At 55.9% G+C, this 17,028-nt stretch overlaps 1 protein-coding gene across 1 annotated transcript; it reads right to left on the reverse strand.

Moving 5' to 3' along the window:
- Positions 1 to 2,092: 2,092 nt before the first annotated feature.
- LOC103091801 (short transient receptor potential channel 2) lies at positions 2,093 to 16,308 on the reverse strand. The gene is made up of 13 exons (XM_032977715.2): positions 15,900 to 16,308; positions 15,194 to 15,607; positions 14,094 to 14,294; positions 12,933 to 13,097; positions 11,716 to 11,890; positions 10,045 to 10,245; positions 9,264 to 9,426; positions 8,657 to 8,746; positions 7,493 to 7,685; positions 7,114 to 7,241; positions 5,788 to 5,866; positions 5,164 to 5,296; positions 2,093 to 4,284 (listed from the first exon to the last, which is right to left on the reverse strand). The coding sequence occupies exons 1-13, from the start codon at positions 16,305 to 16,307 to the stop codon at positions 3,470 to 3,472; spliced, it is 3,165 nt and encodes a 1,054-aa protein (XP_032833606.2). The 5' UTR covers position 16,308; the 3' UTR covers positions 2,093 to 3,469.
- Positions 16,309 to 17,028: the final 720 nt, after the last annotated feature.

Genomic DNA, 17,028 nt, shown 5'->3' on the forward strand with positions numbered 1-17,028 from the left:
AAGGGTTTGAGAAGTAAAAGGGTTTGAGAAGTAAAAGGGTTTGAGAAGTAAAGGGGTTTGAGAAGTAAAAGGGTTTGAGAAGTAAAAGGGTTTGAGAAGTAAAAGGGTTTGAGAAGTAAAGGGGTTTGAGAAGTAAAAGGGTTTGAGAAGTAAAAGGGTTTGAGAAGTTAAAGGGTTTGAGAAGTAAAAGGGTTTGAGAAGTAAAGGGGTTTGAGAAGTAAAAGGGTTTGAGACGTAAAGAGTTTGAGAAGTAAAAGGATTTGAGAAGTAAAGGGGTTTGAGAAGTAAAGGGGTTTGAGAAGTAAAAGGGTTTGAGACGTAAAAGGGTTTGAGAAGTAAAAGGGTTTGAGAAGTAAAAGGGTTTGAGCCATGTGGCCCTCGACCGGGAGCGATCTGGCTATCACAAATGATGGCTCATGACATCATCGAGGGATCGGGGCGCGAGGTTGCCGCGTTAACATCGTGCCCAACGAACAAAGAAACCTACGGAAACACATCGGGAGAGTCAAGTCCAGCCACGATAACGCCGCGACAGAGTAGTGGGGTGTCTTGGGAATCACATGGCCCACGTGGTATGGCCTGCCTAGCGCTGTGCGTAAAACCCCAGACGCGGCTTAAAACTTCCGAAGCAATTATAACGCTTCGCTGGGCGAGATCGATGGGCCTGCCGCCAATTTGGGGGGGTTTCGGCCGAGCACAATTCAATGATGAGCTGTGCCGCTAACGAATTACCGTGGCTCCACAGGTGACACCTCTTGCAGGTGTCTTCATCATTAGCGACCTCACAGGTAACCCCCGCCGCCTGCCGCCTCTGCCCCACCGTGGGAGAGGGGGTGGGGGCTAATTATAGGATGAGGAAAACGCATCAATAAATTAATCCCGAGGCACACTGTGTCCATCACACATCACAGAGTGATCTTATTTCTCACTCTCTCCAACGAAGGCTGAAAGCGTTTCCTTGCATTGGCTTTGTCCTCCTATCTTGTCCCGTCTTCTCGAAACTATACACTTTTTATTTATTATTATACCAGGTAAAGGCCCAACTGGGCTTTGTAGCTCTTTTTCAGAAGCGATCTGCCCATCACAAGCCTTCAACGGAGTGGCTTATCATCATGTGGATATTTATAGCAGCCAAATACTCTATATGCATGTTGATTCTAAATGTGGAGGGGAAAAACCCCGTAGGACCCGGATAAAAAGTACCACGTGACCGCACGGAGAACATGCAAACTCCAAATATACGGCATGCATCAGGGTCGGAATCAAACCCACAGCATCCTGCGTACCAGGCGAGGGATATAACATCTCGCCACCATGGCGCCCGTTTGTACCTTGGGGTCACGATATCTATTACAAAGTTGCGTTGCTTTTAGGGACTTTCCTCCACAGAAAACCCGCCACAGTGACCACCAAAAGCTGGAAACGAAAACCGGCGCTAAATACAGATATAAGACATTTCGGCCAAGGTGATGATGTCACACGGGTGATGATGTCATACGGGTGATGATGTCACATGGGTGATGATGTCACACGCTTTTGCGACTGTCTCGCTCCACCAAAAAAATTCCATGAGCTTATCAGCAGAAGTTTTGACCTCAAATCACACTACGACCTCCGATGCACACGCTGTGACCTTTCCCAATGCCATGGCCTCATCCCCACGTGTGTATGTGTGTCGAACAGTGGAGGAGGCTCGTGAAGGACGCTACTGGGCAGTTGGAGGCAGTCGCCCTTCAACAACAACGGAGGGCGGCGGAGCGACGCTCACAACAACGAGTGGAGCGCCGGGTGGCTAAAGCACAGTAAGTTGGCACAGTAGGGGGCACAGGTGGTGCATCAGCCAGTCGTCTCGGTCATCTCAGTCAGTCGACCCATGGCACCTGGATCTGCCCCGTGACCTCCTGCCAGTGGGCGTTCGACACTTCACGTGGCCTCAAGGTGCACATGGCCTGGCACAAGCGTCGTGGTGACGTCACCGCCACTTAATGGCGGTTGTTGTTGTCGAACTTCTTTTCGCGCTGTACGTAGCCAACCGCCGCGACCTCTGTTACGCCGCTCAAGTCACATTCAAGCCAAGTAGCCAGACTCCCGGTCATGGCTTCCGGTCTCAAAACACGAGAGCCATTTATTATAGTTGAACAGAAACATGGCGTTGATATATATGTGTGTGCGTAAAACTCAAACATTGCATACTTCACATACAGCATGGAGCGATGCACTATTGGAGATACACTGAGAGACAGAAATAGGGACACGATGAGAGAACATACACAAGTCAAAGGCATCACATTGACTTTATAGAGGAAACTGGGCTTTGGGCTGGACACGCTGTGAGAAGAGATGATGGCCCGTGGATTGGACTATAAACTACACTAAACTTTTTTTTTTGGTAAAGTCACGTAGAAGGGAAATAATAAAATAATAAAAATAAAACATAATAAAATAAAATTCTCACGACGTTTCGGCCACAACACAAGTAGCCGTCCTCAGGTGAAGAAACAGAACTGTCGGAAAGAACCAAGCAGATGAATCCCTGCAGTCACGAAAGCTTTAAATCGAAATTTAAACTATATTTATTTTACCAGGTAAGGCCCACTGAGCTATATAGCTCTTTTTTTAGAAGCGACCTGGCCACAACTGATCGCTCGAGGAAGTGGCTTATCACGTGGACATTTATAGCAGTCAAATACTCTAAACGCACGTTGATTCAAAATGTGGTGGGAGAAACCGGAAGATCCGGAGAAAAATCCACACGACGACGAGGAGAACATGCAAACTCCAAACATACAGGGGTCAGGGTAGGGATTAAACCCATGACGTCCTGCATATCAGACGAAATAGTTAACATCTCTCCACCGTGGCTGCCACACCACCGACAATGGAGTGGCAGCCCGAGGATGTACACTCCGCACAGGGCATCAATTGCAGAGATGTAGCGATTGAATCGGCTCGTATGTAGACGTTAGATCCGTTACACCACAGGGATGCGAGAGAAGGCGACACCTTGGGGAGGCCTTTATCCAGCGGTGGACAGATCATGGCTGCCGATGTCGATGGTGGCAGTTGAGTCTGAAATCAAAGTCAATTCATTACGGATGCAAGAACCGGTCGGGGGCGGTGCATGTCTGTGATCTTGCACTGCGGAGGCGATGGTTGGCGGTTCACGCGGATGTCGTGAAACTCCCAAAGGGCGTCAAGGTTACCCTACCCTGGAGGTAGTGGTATAGAGCATTACCCCCCTCGTCCATGTGGGTTATCTCCAGGTGCTCCGGTTTCTTTCCACGAGAAGAATCACTCATTAGTGGACTTGGCCATAGCATCCTAATTTAGAGCCAGAGCATGCGCAATTGTTGGCGTCGGTTTTGGCTGCCTTCCCGCTTGTCTGTGGTTGCCTACGCCTGTTAATCTCAGGAAAACTGCGCAGAGCGGCGTTACAAATATGCAGCCTTAACGTTAAGAGGCAGGTGCGTCACAAGGCGGTGTAATCGTCAGACTCCTCGGCACCGCGGATTCGCCCTACGCCCGTAGCCACCCCCATGTTGCCACCCACCGTACCGCCCGCGGCCGCATCCGGGCGAGCGGTGGAAGCGTGGGTGCAGTGGGCGTTCGCCTCGTCGTCACCTCCACCGCCTCCGCCTTCCACGGGAGCCACCGCCGTGTCATCCCCCGAGCCTTTCCGCCCGCCCGACCGCCCATCAAACAGCGACGGCTTCCTCTCAAGGCCGTGGGCATCATCCGCGGCGTTCGGAGTCGCCCGCTCGGCGACAGACGTCGGCCGATTCCCGACGGCGCTCGGACCGCCGCCCAGGTCCACGCCGCCCACCCGCGGCGCGCCGGGCACCTCGCTGGCACCATGGCCATCGCTGGCACCGATTCGTAGGCAGTCGCTCACGGGCGACCGGGAGCCCAGTTGCTGGGAGGGTAGCGCGCGTGGCGTGTGGACAGGGCCCAGCCGCTGCGAGTCGCCCCCGCGCTGCACGGGTCGCGGGTGCTGGGCGTCGTCGTGCGCAGGCCCCGAGCGATGCTGGGCCGGAGAGTCCGGCTCGTGGACGACGAAGCGGAAAGAGCCGCGTTGCGATGCGCTGGCGCTGGAGCAGGGCGACTCGCCGTCGGAGGTCGCGTGCAGGTAAGAGGCGGTGTCGCCGTCGCTCCGCGCCTGCCCGGGCGACACCGCGAACTCGGGCAGGCCTAGCCGGGCCCGGCTCAGGCTCCTGCGGATCGACTTGATGTCGCCGTGCATCCGCGCCACCGACTTCGTGAGCTCCCCGACCCTGAAGCCCAGATCTGTGGGCGGAACCGGCTTTGCTCCAATTTTTTCTCAAATGCAAAACAAATATCTAAACCAACGTAGTTTTATTTTATCAGGTAAGGCCCACTGAGCTATATAGCTCTATTGCAGAAGCGACCGGGCCACAAATGATAGCCCAACAAAGTGGCTTATCGTGGGGAAATTTAGAGCAGACAAATACTGTAAACGCGTGATGTTGATTCTAAATGTGGGCGGAAAAACCGGAGGACCCGGAAAAATATCCACGCGACCACTGGGAGAACATGCAAACTCCAAATATATAGCAGGCATCAGGGTCGGGTTTGAACCCATGATTTCCTGTATACCCGGTGAGATGGTTAACATCTCGCCACCTTAAATTCAGTGAAGCCTTCTTAAACGAATAAATTACAGCATCATCATAATCAACGTCAGCATCAGGTAAACACTCACTCATTGGCCAAATAACACTTCAATACATAGAAGGCCGCGGAGCGCGGGGGATCATTGGCAGTGCCGGCTCATCGCGTGGCTGCTGACCTCCCGCTCGTCCGTGGTTCCTTCTCACGCCCTCTCCGAATCGTTCTCTCTCTCTACGGGAGCTCGGGGCGAATACTGTGTGCGCTCCAATTTAAACAAAACATTATCATCATCATCATCATCTATGCGGCACCAATAAAATGGAGAGCACCACCCCTGCCATGTGCACGTGTAAATCCCACTGCTAAACTCATGGGGATGGAGCACCACAGGTTCACTGCGTGTCTCGCAGGACTTTGCTGTCCATAACTCCCAAGGACTAGTTCGCCACCGCTGCTCGAAAGGTCCTGATCCCCGGTGTCCCGTGACAGCTCCGTGTTGTTTGCGGTGACGCCGGGAGCCACCGGGCCCGCGACCTTTGTGCTTGTTCTCCTCGTACTCCTGCCGGGCCTTGTCGATGTAGCGCCGAACCAGCGTCCTGATCACCTGGCTCTGCCGAGCGCCCCTGGGTTCCACCAGGCCCCAGCCGTCGTGGACACCTGTGTTCATCTGAACCGGGGCCGGTGAACCGGTGATGTTAGCCTTGGCTGGTTTCATGGTGCAGTACGCTGACCGCTGTGCCACAAATGAACCACAATACCTTGCTGATCTCGTCAAGGAGCATAAACTATCACACGAATTCCGGTCATCCTCGCAGCAGCGGCTTTTGGCTGGCCACAGAACAAAGATGGTCGCCGCATCGCGCGCTTTCCGATACGCTTTTGCGGCCGTCTGGAACGCTCTTCCTTTCGATATTAGGAAGCCACTGGAGCTATGCACTTTTAAATCAATATTGAGAACTCATTTTCTTTTTAAATGCTTTATGTGTTTAGTTTGTTGTCCTTCCCCCGCACCTCCGATTATCACGGTTGGCTGCTTGGCGTGCGAAAGAAGTTCAACATGCATATGTACATGCCACCACTCCACCGAAAACACGTGTGCGTGCGTACGTGAGTCTCCGTTTATGTGTCAGGTACACGTGAACACATGTCCGCACTCACGATGACTTCGCTGATGCTTGGCACAGATGGTGAGGATGGCCCCTGCGACGTCCGGCAAAACAAGAGCCCGGCCGTTCGCCTGTGGACGACACTCACGCCCGTTCTTGCGCTTCCACGGCCCTGACCATGTGGAATGCTTTCACCTCGTCAGGTAAGATACAGCCGGACCCTCCGAAGCTCAACAAAGAGAACTCAAACCCTTATCTGTTCAGCCTGATGTTTACAGATGAAGAGGAACATCGCTTCAACAAACGTATGCTGTTAAGATTAACCTAGATATTATTGCTTTAATTGCACGGTTATACATTTTTATTGGAGAATAATAAATGGCTATGTACGGTGCGAAAGAAGTTCAACATATCTACAAAAGATAAAGATCGCCTGTATAGCCTTAATAGACTGTTGGGGCAAGTGCTGTTAGCAAGCACCTATGAAGACTGGCACAGCACACGAGGGGGTGGGTGGCCAACACCACGCCCGACCGCCTTTGTATCCCCAGTGACGATGTTTACTACACACCACACCAGGTACTCATTTGAGGCTGAGTCGATCTAGGGGAGGCCCAGGACCGGTTCAATTAATCGTCACTGATGGTCTTGGTGTCCGTGAGCGGGAATCGAATTCGGGTTGCCGGGTTTGTATCTAACTGCTACACTACCACCCCCCACATACATACAGATATAACAACAATAACCGCCATTCGCCACTAAGTGCTGGTGACGTCACCACGGTGATTGTGCCAGGCTATGTGCACGTTGAGGCCATGTGAAGTGTCGAACGCCCACCGGCAGGAGGTTACAGGGCAGACCCAGGAGCCACGGGTCAACTGACTGAGATGAGTGGCTGATGCACCACCTGTGCCCCCTACTGTGCCAACTTGCTGTGTTTTAGCCACCCGGCGCTCCGCTCATTGTGAGCGTCGCTCCTCTGCCCTCCGTTGTTGTTGGAGGGCGACTGCCTCCAACTGCCCAGTCGCGTCCTCCACAGAGGCCAATCTTGGTACCAGTCATCGGCAAGTCCACTCAGCTCCACATCCTCTTGTACCACATCACTCCATCTCTTCTCTAGCCTGTGCCGCGCCCGTTTAGCCCCCTCTATCCAGCCGAACAAAAGCTGTTGAGGCATGCGGTGGCTGGGCATGCGCACTACATGACCCAGCCAACGCAGCCTTGCCTACCGGAGGAGCTCACCGATGGGACTTTGTCTAGATCTTTCAAGATTTTGTGAGCTCACACAATCCAGCCTGGTTAAACCCAGGATGGATAGTAGGCAGGCCAGCCTAAATGTTTCTAACCGGCGAAGATGTTCCATTATACACACACATACATGATAGCGTAGTAGACAGACTTGGGGCTGGGGATGAGGTTGAAGGGCACCGGCAGGGTGAGGCCCTCTCGGAAGTAGGAGAGGTAGAGGCGCGAGCGCGCAAACTTCCACTCCACGTCCGCATCGTCCTGGTGACAACGCGACGGCAACGTGACGTGAACACGACACAAATAGAGCACGAACACAACACCGCTAACGCGGAATGACGTTAAGACAACACGACGACGATGACGCAGATAGAGCACGACACGAGCACAAACACGGCACGACACGACCACAAAAATAGCACAACACGAACGTGACCAAGGCAGTGATCACAGCGGCGGTGGCGGCGGGGTTGGAGGGACGGGGAGTCGGTCCACGAGTTAAGAGCGAGCACCTCGATCCTCTCGAAGGAGCTGGTGATCATGGCGATTAGCATGTTGAGCAGCACGATGGCCATGATGATGGCGTAGACGCCGTAGAGGCTGCGCCCCACGAACTGCGCGATCTCGAAGTTGGGGATGTCCGTGGTGCGCCGGTCCTCCATGCCGAACACCGTCCAGAAGAGGTACTGGAACGTCTCGTTGAACCTGCGGCACAAGAGGCACTGGAACGTCTCGCTGAAGGGGCACTGGAACGTCTCGTTGAACCTGCGGCACAAGAGGCACTGGAACGTCTCGCTGAAGGGGCACTGGAACGTCTCACTGAAGGGGCACTGGAACGTCTCGTTGAACCTGCGGCACAAGAGGCGCTGGAACGTCTCGTTGAAGGGGCACTGGAACGTCTCGTTGAACCTGCGGCACAAGAGGCGCTGGAACGTCTCGCTGAAGGGGCACTGGAACGTCTCGTTGAACCTGCGGCACAAGAGGCACTGGAACGTCTCGTTGAACCTGCGGCACAAGAGGCACTGGAACGTCTCGCTGAAGGGGCACTGGAACGTCTCGCTGAAGGGGCACTGGAACGTCTCGTTGAACCTGCGGCACAAGAGGCACTGGAACGTCTCGCTGAAGGGGCACTGGAACGTCTCGCTGAAGGGGCACTGGAACGTCTCGCTGAAGGGGCACTGGAACGTCTCGTTGAACAATGCGGCGGGAAAACGACGCCGGCGGTCACGCGGTTCTTGCCGGTGCTGTCAACCGTACCGAACGACGTCGCATTCTTTCTCGTTTAGAATCGTCACGTGTTTAGATTTATTTAGAGTATTCGGCTGCTATACGTTTTCACGTGATGAGCAGCCACTTTGTGGCCGGGTCGCTCCTGAATAAGAAGCGAATAGCTTTAGAGGTATTTATAGCGATTCACTTACCGTTTATACACTTTACACAAAGAGCTTGATGGCTCATCGGATTAGTCCAGTATAAATCAATATTCTGATTCTGATCTCCAGCGCAATTAACGTGAAAAGATGAACAGATATCAATTATGACGGAGTGAGTTTGCGATGACGCCGATGATGATGATGATGACGACGCCGATGACGATGCTGAATTAATGAATGCGCTGGGCCGTAGTGGCCGATCTGTCGTGCAGGCGAGCTCCCGAGCGGCGTCGCGACGCTCACCGGCCCAGCTTGTTGAACGTGTAGTGCACGTAGAGGTTGTTGATGCCGCACAGGAACGCCGTGCCGATGATCATCACCAGGAACATGAACCTGCACGCGCGGGCGGGCGGGCGGGTGGGCGGGTGGCACGGGCACGGCTCCAGGCACGACGGCTCTCGACGCACGAGTGATCGACGGCTCCCGTCTCGACCGACTGACATGGGTCGCTGTAAAATCAAGGTCGGGTCACCTACGGTTGGGGGTCAAACTCTGGAATGTCTAGGGCATAGGTCACGGTGCATGCGCAGTGGTAGAGGGTCTGAATCGCAAAGGTCATGGGGTCGCTGTGGCAGAAGTTGGCTTGCAGAGTCGAGGTTCGTGAAGGTCGTAGTCACCCAGACAGAGGAAATCGTCGCTGTATAGGTCGCGATCGCTCAGTATCATGGCATGGCTATAATTGTGGTGAGGGCGACCCTCGATTGTGTAGCTAAGGATCACCCCCTTGGCGGGGAAGTCAGTGCCAGAGAGGTCACGGTCACTTCACGGCAGGGGTCAGGGGACGCGCCACGGTGGAGCTCCGCGTCGGAAAGGCCAGGCTTGGCCACGTGGTGCGGAGGTCGCGCCTCACCGGAAGATATCCCCGAGGATCTTGCCGATGGAGATCTGCAGCGTGCCGAGCGACTCGTGCGCGGGGAGGATGAAGGCGAGGCGCGTGAAGCTGAGCGCGCTCGTGATGGCGAACACCACCTCGGCGATGATCTGGGGGTCGTCTTTTTGCCACTGCCCGCGCTCTGGGCGGGGGGGGAGGGCGGGGGGAGTTTAGGTGGGGGGGGGGGGGGGTTGACGAGAGACAAGAGTGGCAACGCATTCACCACGCCATAGGCGCGCTAATATGCACCGTCGCGTTCCGCGTGTCGTGTTGCTCCACAGACCCCACACCTCCTCCTCACCGGCTGTGGTGAAGTACGTTCACCGGCCGTGGTGAAGAAGCACGCTCACCGGCCGTGGTGAAGAAGCACGCTCACCGGCCGTGGTGAAGGAGCACGCTCACCGGCCGTGGTGAAGAAGCACGCTCACCAACCGTGGTGAAGAATCACGCTCACCAACCGTGGTGAAGCACGCTCACCAACCGTGGTGAAGAAGCACGCTCACCAACCGTGGTGAAGAATCACGCTCACCAACCGTGGTGAAGAATCACGCTCACCGGCCGTGGTGAAGAAGCACGCTCACCAACCGTGGTGAAGAAGCACGCTCACCAACCGTGGTGAAGAATCACGCTCACCAACCGTGGTGAAGAATCACGCTCACCAACCGTGGTGAAGAATCACGCTCACCAACCGTGGTGAAGTACGCTCACCGGCCGTGGTGAAGAAGCACGCTCACCGGCCGTGGTGAAGAATCACGCTCACCGGCCGTGGTGAAGTACGCACACTCGGCCGAGAGCGGGTCCCGGCCGCACGCCAGCTCTCCGCTCCAGCGCACGAGCAGGCGCAGCGTGAAGGAGGAGATGTACATGCTGATCATGGCCAGGTCCAGACAGTTCCACCAGTCCGACAGGTACACGCACAGGCCCTCGATCCACACCTCCTTGCACTCGTACCACAGGAAGCCTGCATAACGCATGCGCACATGCACACCCCGAGAGCTCATGCTTTGGATCTTTCGGTAAAGTCTTCACCGATAAAAGTCACTACGTGACTTTGCCGAAAGAACCAAAGAATATTAATACCTGCAGTCACGAAAGTTTTAAGTCAAAATTAAAAACTCCTAGAGCTGGCAATTTTTCTTTTGTAATGAGGGGGGAAGAGGGGCGATGATTGCCACGTATATAGTCACCCCCCCCCCCCCAAAAAAAAAACGCGGTGTCATCAAAGGTGGAAAATTCAAACCGCAATGCGGGAGGGGGAGGGCCCTACTCTTGTAAACAATGTCACGGGATGATCTACCTGACGTCCACGGCAAAGCAAACGGCACGCACGGTATTTAGTTTTTCGCGGTCAATACGCACGGTAGCGACGTGAGCCGGGGGGGGGGGAGGTAGGTGGGAGGGGGTAGGTGGGGGGGGGGGTAGGTGGGGGGGGGGTAGGTTGAGTAGGTAGGTGGGGTAGTAGGTGTGGGGGTAGGTGGGGGGTGTAGGTGGGGGGGTAGCTGGGGGGGTAGGTTGAGTAGGTAGGTGGGGGGGGTAGGTGGGGGGGTAGGTGTGGGGTGTAGGTGTGGAGTGTAGGCGTGGGGTGTAGGTGTGGGGTGTAGGTCGGGAGGTAGGTGGGGGGGTAGGTGTGGGGTGTAGGTGGGGGGGGGGGTAGGTTGAGTAGGTAGGTGGGGGGTGTAGGTGGGGGGGGTAGGTGGGGGGGTAGGTGGGGGGGTAGGTGTGGGGTGTAGGTGGGGGGGGTAGGTGTGGGGTGTAGGTGGGGGGGTAGGTGGGGGGTGTAGGTGGGGGGTGTAGGTGGGGGGGGTAGGTGGGGGGGGTAGGTGTGGGGTGTAGGTGGGGGGGTAGGTGTGGGGTGTAGGTGGGGGGGGTAGGTGGGGGGTGTAGGTGGGGGGGTAGGTGGGGGGTGTAGGTGGGGGGGGGTAGGTGGGGGGGTAGGTGGGGGGTGTAGGTGGGGGGGTAGGTGTGGGGTGTAGGTGGGGGGTGTAGGTGGGGGGTGTAGGTGGGGGGGGTAGGTGGGGGGTGTAGGTGGGGGGGGGTAGGTGGGGGTGTAGGTGGGGGGTGTAGGTGGGGGGGTAGGTGTGGGGTGTAGGTGGGGGGGTAGGTGTGGGGTGTAGGTGGGGGGGGGTAGGTGGGGGGTGTAGGTGGGGGGGGTAGGTGGGGGGTGTAGGTGGGGGGGTAGGTGTGGGGTGTAGGTGGGGGGAACTAGGTGGGGGGTGTAGGTGTGGGGTGTAGGTGTGGGGTGTAGGTGGGGGGTGTAGGTGTGGGGTGTAGGTGGGGGGGTAGGTGTGGGGTGTGGGGTAGGTAGGTAGGTAGCCGGCCCGGATTGTTAACCGTGAAACCCCCTGCTACATTTGGGCGAACGCGCGGGGCGGTTGCCGCCGAGGCCGCGGCCTTCCGGCGGTCGCGGCGGCAGCAGCGGCGGCAGCGGCACCTGCCACCCAAACCATGTGGAAGGAGTTGTCCATGAGCGTCTGGTTGCGTGTGGACACGATGTCGCTGGAGCTGTCCATCATGATGGACTCGACGAGCAGGAAGAAGAGGAACCACAGGTAGGAGGCCGAGTGCATGAGAAACTTGAGCAGGGGCGTTCGCAGCAGGTTCCCCAACTGCACGGGCGCAGAGCACGCGTTGACGTACGTTGAACTTCTTTCGCGCCGTACGTAGCCAACCGTGAACACAGGAGGTGCGGGGGAAGGACAGCAAACTAAACAGAAAAGGCAGTTCTAAAGAAATGCGATGATGGTTTAAAAGCGCATAGCTCCAGTGGCTTCCTAATATCGGAAGGGAGAGCGTTCCAGACGGCCGCGGAAGCGCGTCTGAAAGCACGGCGCGATGCGGTGACCGCCACCGTCTTTGTTGGATGATTCGCCAAAAGCCGCCGCTGCTGCGAGGATGCGAACGCTCAGGTGACACACGGGACACCCCGTGCGGACAGCTGCACAACAGTGCCGGATTATCCTCAAAGCAAAAGTAGCTACATATGTAGGAGCTACGGGCCCCGCACTTTCAAGGCCCCCACGCCAAATGCTTTCAAGCTATCAACCCCTGTTCAGTGATTCTGCACTTGCTCTGTTACTATAGCGCTATACCGCCTTCAATTTTCATGAACGACCGGGTGTTTAAGGTTAGCGATTTTTCGTAATATCTGGCTGTATAGCAAATGAAAAAATACAATTACTTTACTATGCAAGTTATAATTTAGTGTTTTAATATTTATATATTTTTTTATTTAGGGCCCCTTCATAACATCATGCTACAGGCCCCCCACTAGCTTCATCCGGCACTGCTGCACCAGCATGGGCCATTCCAATCGATAATAATCATATTAATATTGCTCACTATCCAGCAAGCCCTCACTCAGTTTCAGGACTCCTGTTCAGCAGGGTCCTGCATTGGGATGATGCGCAAGTTCCACCGTTTGAGTGGTTGGCATCGTGGGAAGACAACGGGGAGATCCGTGGAGAAAAATCTCCCGCATACGTTGGGGGGGTGGGGGGGGGGTACCGCTCAAAGCGCCTCGCGAGCCGGGGCTCACAGCACAGGGGCGAGGAATCTGACGGACCCGCAGGCCACGATCGGCCCGTGAGTTCATTTCGCGACGGTGCACGAGGGACACGCGCCCGTGTCCCGCGCTCGCCGTCGTCTCACCCTGGACTTGGGCGCGATCCAGTAAATGAGGGCGAGCACCGGCATGCCCAGGAAGATGCCCAGGCAGGTGCCCGCCTTGACTGCGGCGTGACTGCCCCTCCAGCTGGGCATGCCCGAGCACCAGATGGAGGTGAGGACTTGCTGGCACACCGGGTGCGAGACGAACTGGACGCACGCACGCACGCACGCGGGCACACGGACACACAGACACACACACACGCACGCGGGCACACGGACACACAGACACACACGCACGCGGGCACACACACACACTGACACACACGCACAGACACACACACGGGCACACACACACAGACACACACACAGAGACACATACACGCACACGGGCACACACACGGGCACACACACAGACACACACACATGGGCACACACACACGTGGGCACACACAGACACACACGCACACACGCACGCGGGCACACACACGCACGCACACGGGCACACACACACACGGGCACACACACGCACACGGACACACACACGGACACACAGACACACACACACGCACACGGGCAAAAACACACGCGAGCACACGCACAAGACACATGCACGCACACGGACACACAAACACACACGCACGCACGCACACGGACACACGCACACACTAAGGCAACGATCCTCCCGTATAGATTTACAGACTGTTGGGGCAAGTGCTGTTAGCAAGCACCTATGAAGGCCGGCATGGCACACGAGGGGGTGGGTGGCGAGCACCACACACACAAACGCACACACATACTCGCACACACGCACACACATGCACGCACGCGAGCAAGAGCGTGAGCCACTCGGTTAGGTCCTTGAAGAAGCTCGCAGTGCGTGGAGTGAAACGTCGGACATTTCAGTTCAGTTTCAGTTCAGTTCATTTTGGTATAGCCCTGTGAGCCATTCGGCTCTTGAATCGGGTGCAACCGCAACAAACAAAAAAACACGAACAAGAAAATCATCTTAAAGTGACTATGTGACTGTGCAAACAGAAAATCCATGGAAAAAAAAAAACAGCAAAAATATTCCTGACAAAAAAGCGCCGTACACCAAGGCTGTGTGCAAAAAAAATCCCAGTGGGATGCAAGTCCAACAACAACCACAAGACAACATAGATGAAGGCCATCAGTCTACCGAACAGCCGAAGCGTGTGACGGTACCAGCTTCTGGTGGTGCGACACGGCGAGCCGCAGGCGGCCCAGGCTGGGGATGCCCTCCTCGAAGGCGCCGTGCGCCAGCTCCTCGTCGCCGTGCGGAGGCGCGTCGTTGAGCAGCGAGTCCACCTCGCGCTGGTTCTGGCACATTGCGAGCAGCTCCACGGCGAACTCCTCGCACTGCCGGTCCAGCTCCATGTACTCCGCCTGCGCGCGCGCTCCCCAGCAGCAATCGTCATGATCCATCCACTGCTGGATGAAGGAATGCCTCCCCCAACAGGAACGTCAGACATAGCCCTAGTGCCATACCTACAATTATCATGCTTGGATACGTACGGTGTGATGAAACTCAGCATAATACGTACTACACTATACACTGCATACTACACTATAGATTACTAGACACTACTATACACTACACTGCATCTCTGATTAGCACGGTTTACTATGTATGGTGCGAAATAATGTCAACATACATATACAGACGTACTACACTATACACTACAAGATACACTGCACTGCACCTCCGATTCACGCGGTTGGCTACGTGCGGCGGTGCGAAAGAAGTTCAACATACATACATATGTACTACACTATACACTACATACTAAACTACACACTAGATTACACACTACACTATACACTACTATACACTACACTACTATATACTACACCGCACCTCTGATTAGCGCAGTCGGCTACACGCGGCGGCGTGAGAGAAGTTCAACGTAACCACATAGGTACAAACGTACTACACTATACACTACGTACTAAACTACACACTAGATTACACACTACACTATACACTTCTATACACTACACTATACACTACTATACACTACACTACTACATACTACACCGCACCTCTGATTAGCGCAGTCGGCTACACGCGGTGGCGTGTTCAACGTAACCACATAGGTACAAACGTACTACACCACACACTACGTACTAAACTACCCACTACATCATACACTACTCTGTACACTACACTATACACTACGCCGCATCGCCGATGAGCGCCGGGTCGTCTGCACGCAGTCGGCTACGCGCGGCGGCGTGAAATAATTTCAGCGCCAGCGTACGGTGCCCGCTCCGTGCGCGCTCACCTTGAACTCGGGCTCCTGTCTGGCGAGACGCGTGAGCTCCCGGCTCAGCTCGAAGGCGCCGAGGATGGCGTCGCCGCTCGCGAGGCACAGGTAGGGCCGCCCGGCGAGGCCGCGATACGTGTTGATGCGCGACAGCGAGAACTTGAGCGTGTCGTACTGCCGCCCGTTCTGGCACTCGAGGCAGCCGCAGGAGATGTTGTGCGGTCGCTGGATGGCGTGCCCCTTCTTCAGCAGCACCTCGACGATGTCGAAGAGGTTGTCCTGCGAGGCGAGCGTGAGCGGCGTGACGCCCGGAGGGTAGCGCGAGCTGTCCATCGAGTGGTCGAAGATGGCGAGCGAGAAGGAGCGGATGTCCATCTTGTTGTGGCCCAGGGCCTTGTCGTTGTCCAGGCGGTCGAGGAGCAGTGTCACGACCTTGGACACGCGGCGGGCAAGAGGAGATAGACAGGCAGGCCGACCGACCGACCGACGGACTGATTGACTCACAAGAACACTGGCGGACTACGTAACAAAGTGACCAACCGGCAGCGACTTACGAACGGATTGACCGACCATTTAGCGCGGTTGGCTACGTGCGGTGCGAAGGAGCTTCAACGTACGCACACACACACATTGACGGACGGAGAGACAGGAGTGACAAATTGGCCAGCAGAGTTGCGTACGAACAACGTGACTGACTGACAGACTCACAAACCGACCGACCGACCTGCTGCTGGTTGGTGTCCACGGCGACGAGGAGGGCCTCGTGGATCTGCCGGAAGTCGAAGCGCACGCAGCGCAGCAGAGCGCCCAGCACCTCGTCGCTGCCCATGCGGATCGCTAGGTTCAGCGCCTCCCTCCACGAGCGATCCTCCTGCTCGTCCGCCTGCCGCGGGTTGGGTGCCCCCCCCCGCTCCGCCGTGACCCCACCTCCGGTCTCGGCGGCCCCCAGGATGTCGTAGACGCGCGCCACGTTACCGTCGCGGATGGCCGCTTGCAGGGCGATGGGGAAGCGCACCTTCCTGCTCACGATGTTGCGCCAGCTGCGGGCGTGCTGCTCCGGCGACACGGGGGTCGGTGGCGCAAGCGGTAGCAGCAGCAGCATCAACATCGGCATGAGCAGCAGCAGCAGCATCATCGGCAGTAGCAGCAGCATCATCATCGGCATGAGCAGCAGCATCATCGGCATGAGCAGCAGCATCATCGGCATGAGCAGCAGCATCATCGGCATGAGCAGCAGCATCATCGGCATGAGCAGCAGCATCATCGGCATGAGCAGCAGCATCATCGGCATGAGTAGCAGCAGCATCATCGGCATGAGCAGCAGCATCATCATCGGCATGAGCAGCAGCATCATCGACATGAGCAGCAGCAGAATCATCATCGGCATGAGCAGCAGCAGCATCATTTTCAGCACAAATGATAGGACATTTATAGCAGCCAAATAATCTAAACGCGTGACGTTCACCCGAAATGTGGAGGGCAAAACCGGAGGACCCGGGGAAAAATCAACGCGACCACGGGGAGAGAGAGAAAGACACAACTCCGACTATACAGCAGCAGGCGTCAGAGGCCGGGATCGAACCCACGTCCTCCTGTATACCTGGCGAGGTAGTTAACATCTCCTAGCCACCGTGATGATGATGAGAGAGAGACGCAGACTCTAAATATACAGAGCAGGCGTCAGAGGTCGGGATCAAACCCACGTCCTCCTGCATACCAGGCGAGGTAGTTAACATCTCCTAGCCACCGTGATGATGATGAGAGAGAGACGCAAACTCTAAATATACAGAGCAGGCGTCAGAGGTCGGGATCAAACACACGTCCTCCTGTATACCAGGCGAGGTAGTTAACAT

Source organism: Petromyzon marinus, chromosome 64, assembly GCF_048934315.1.
Source record: "Petromyzon marinus isolate PM22_M1 ecotype Great Lakes invasive population chromosome 64, UKy_Petmar_22M1.pri1.0, whole genome shotgun sequence".
Classification (NCBI taxonomy): Eukaryota; Metazoa; Chordata; class Hyperoartia; order Petromyzontiformes; family Petromyzontidae; genus Petromyzon; species Petromyzon marinus.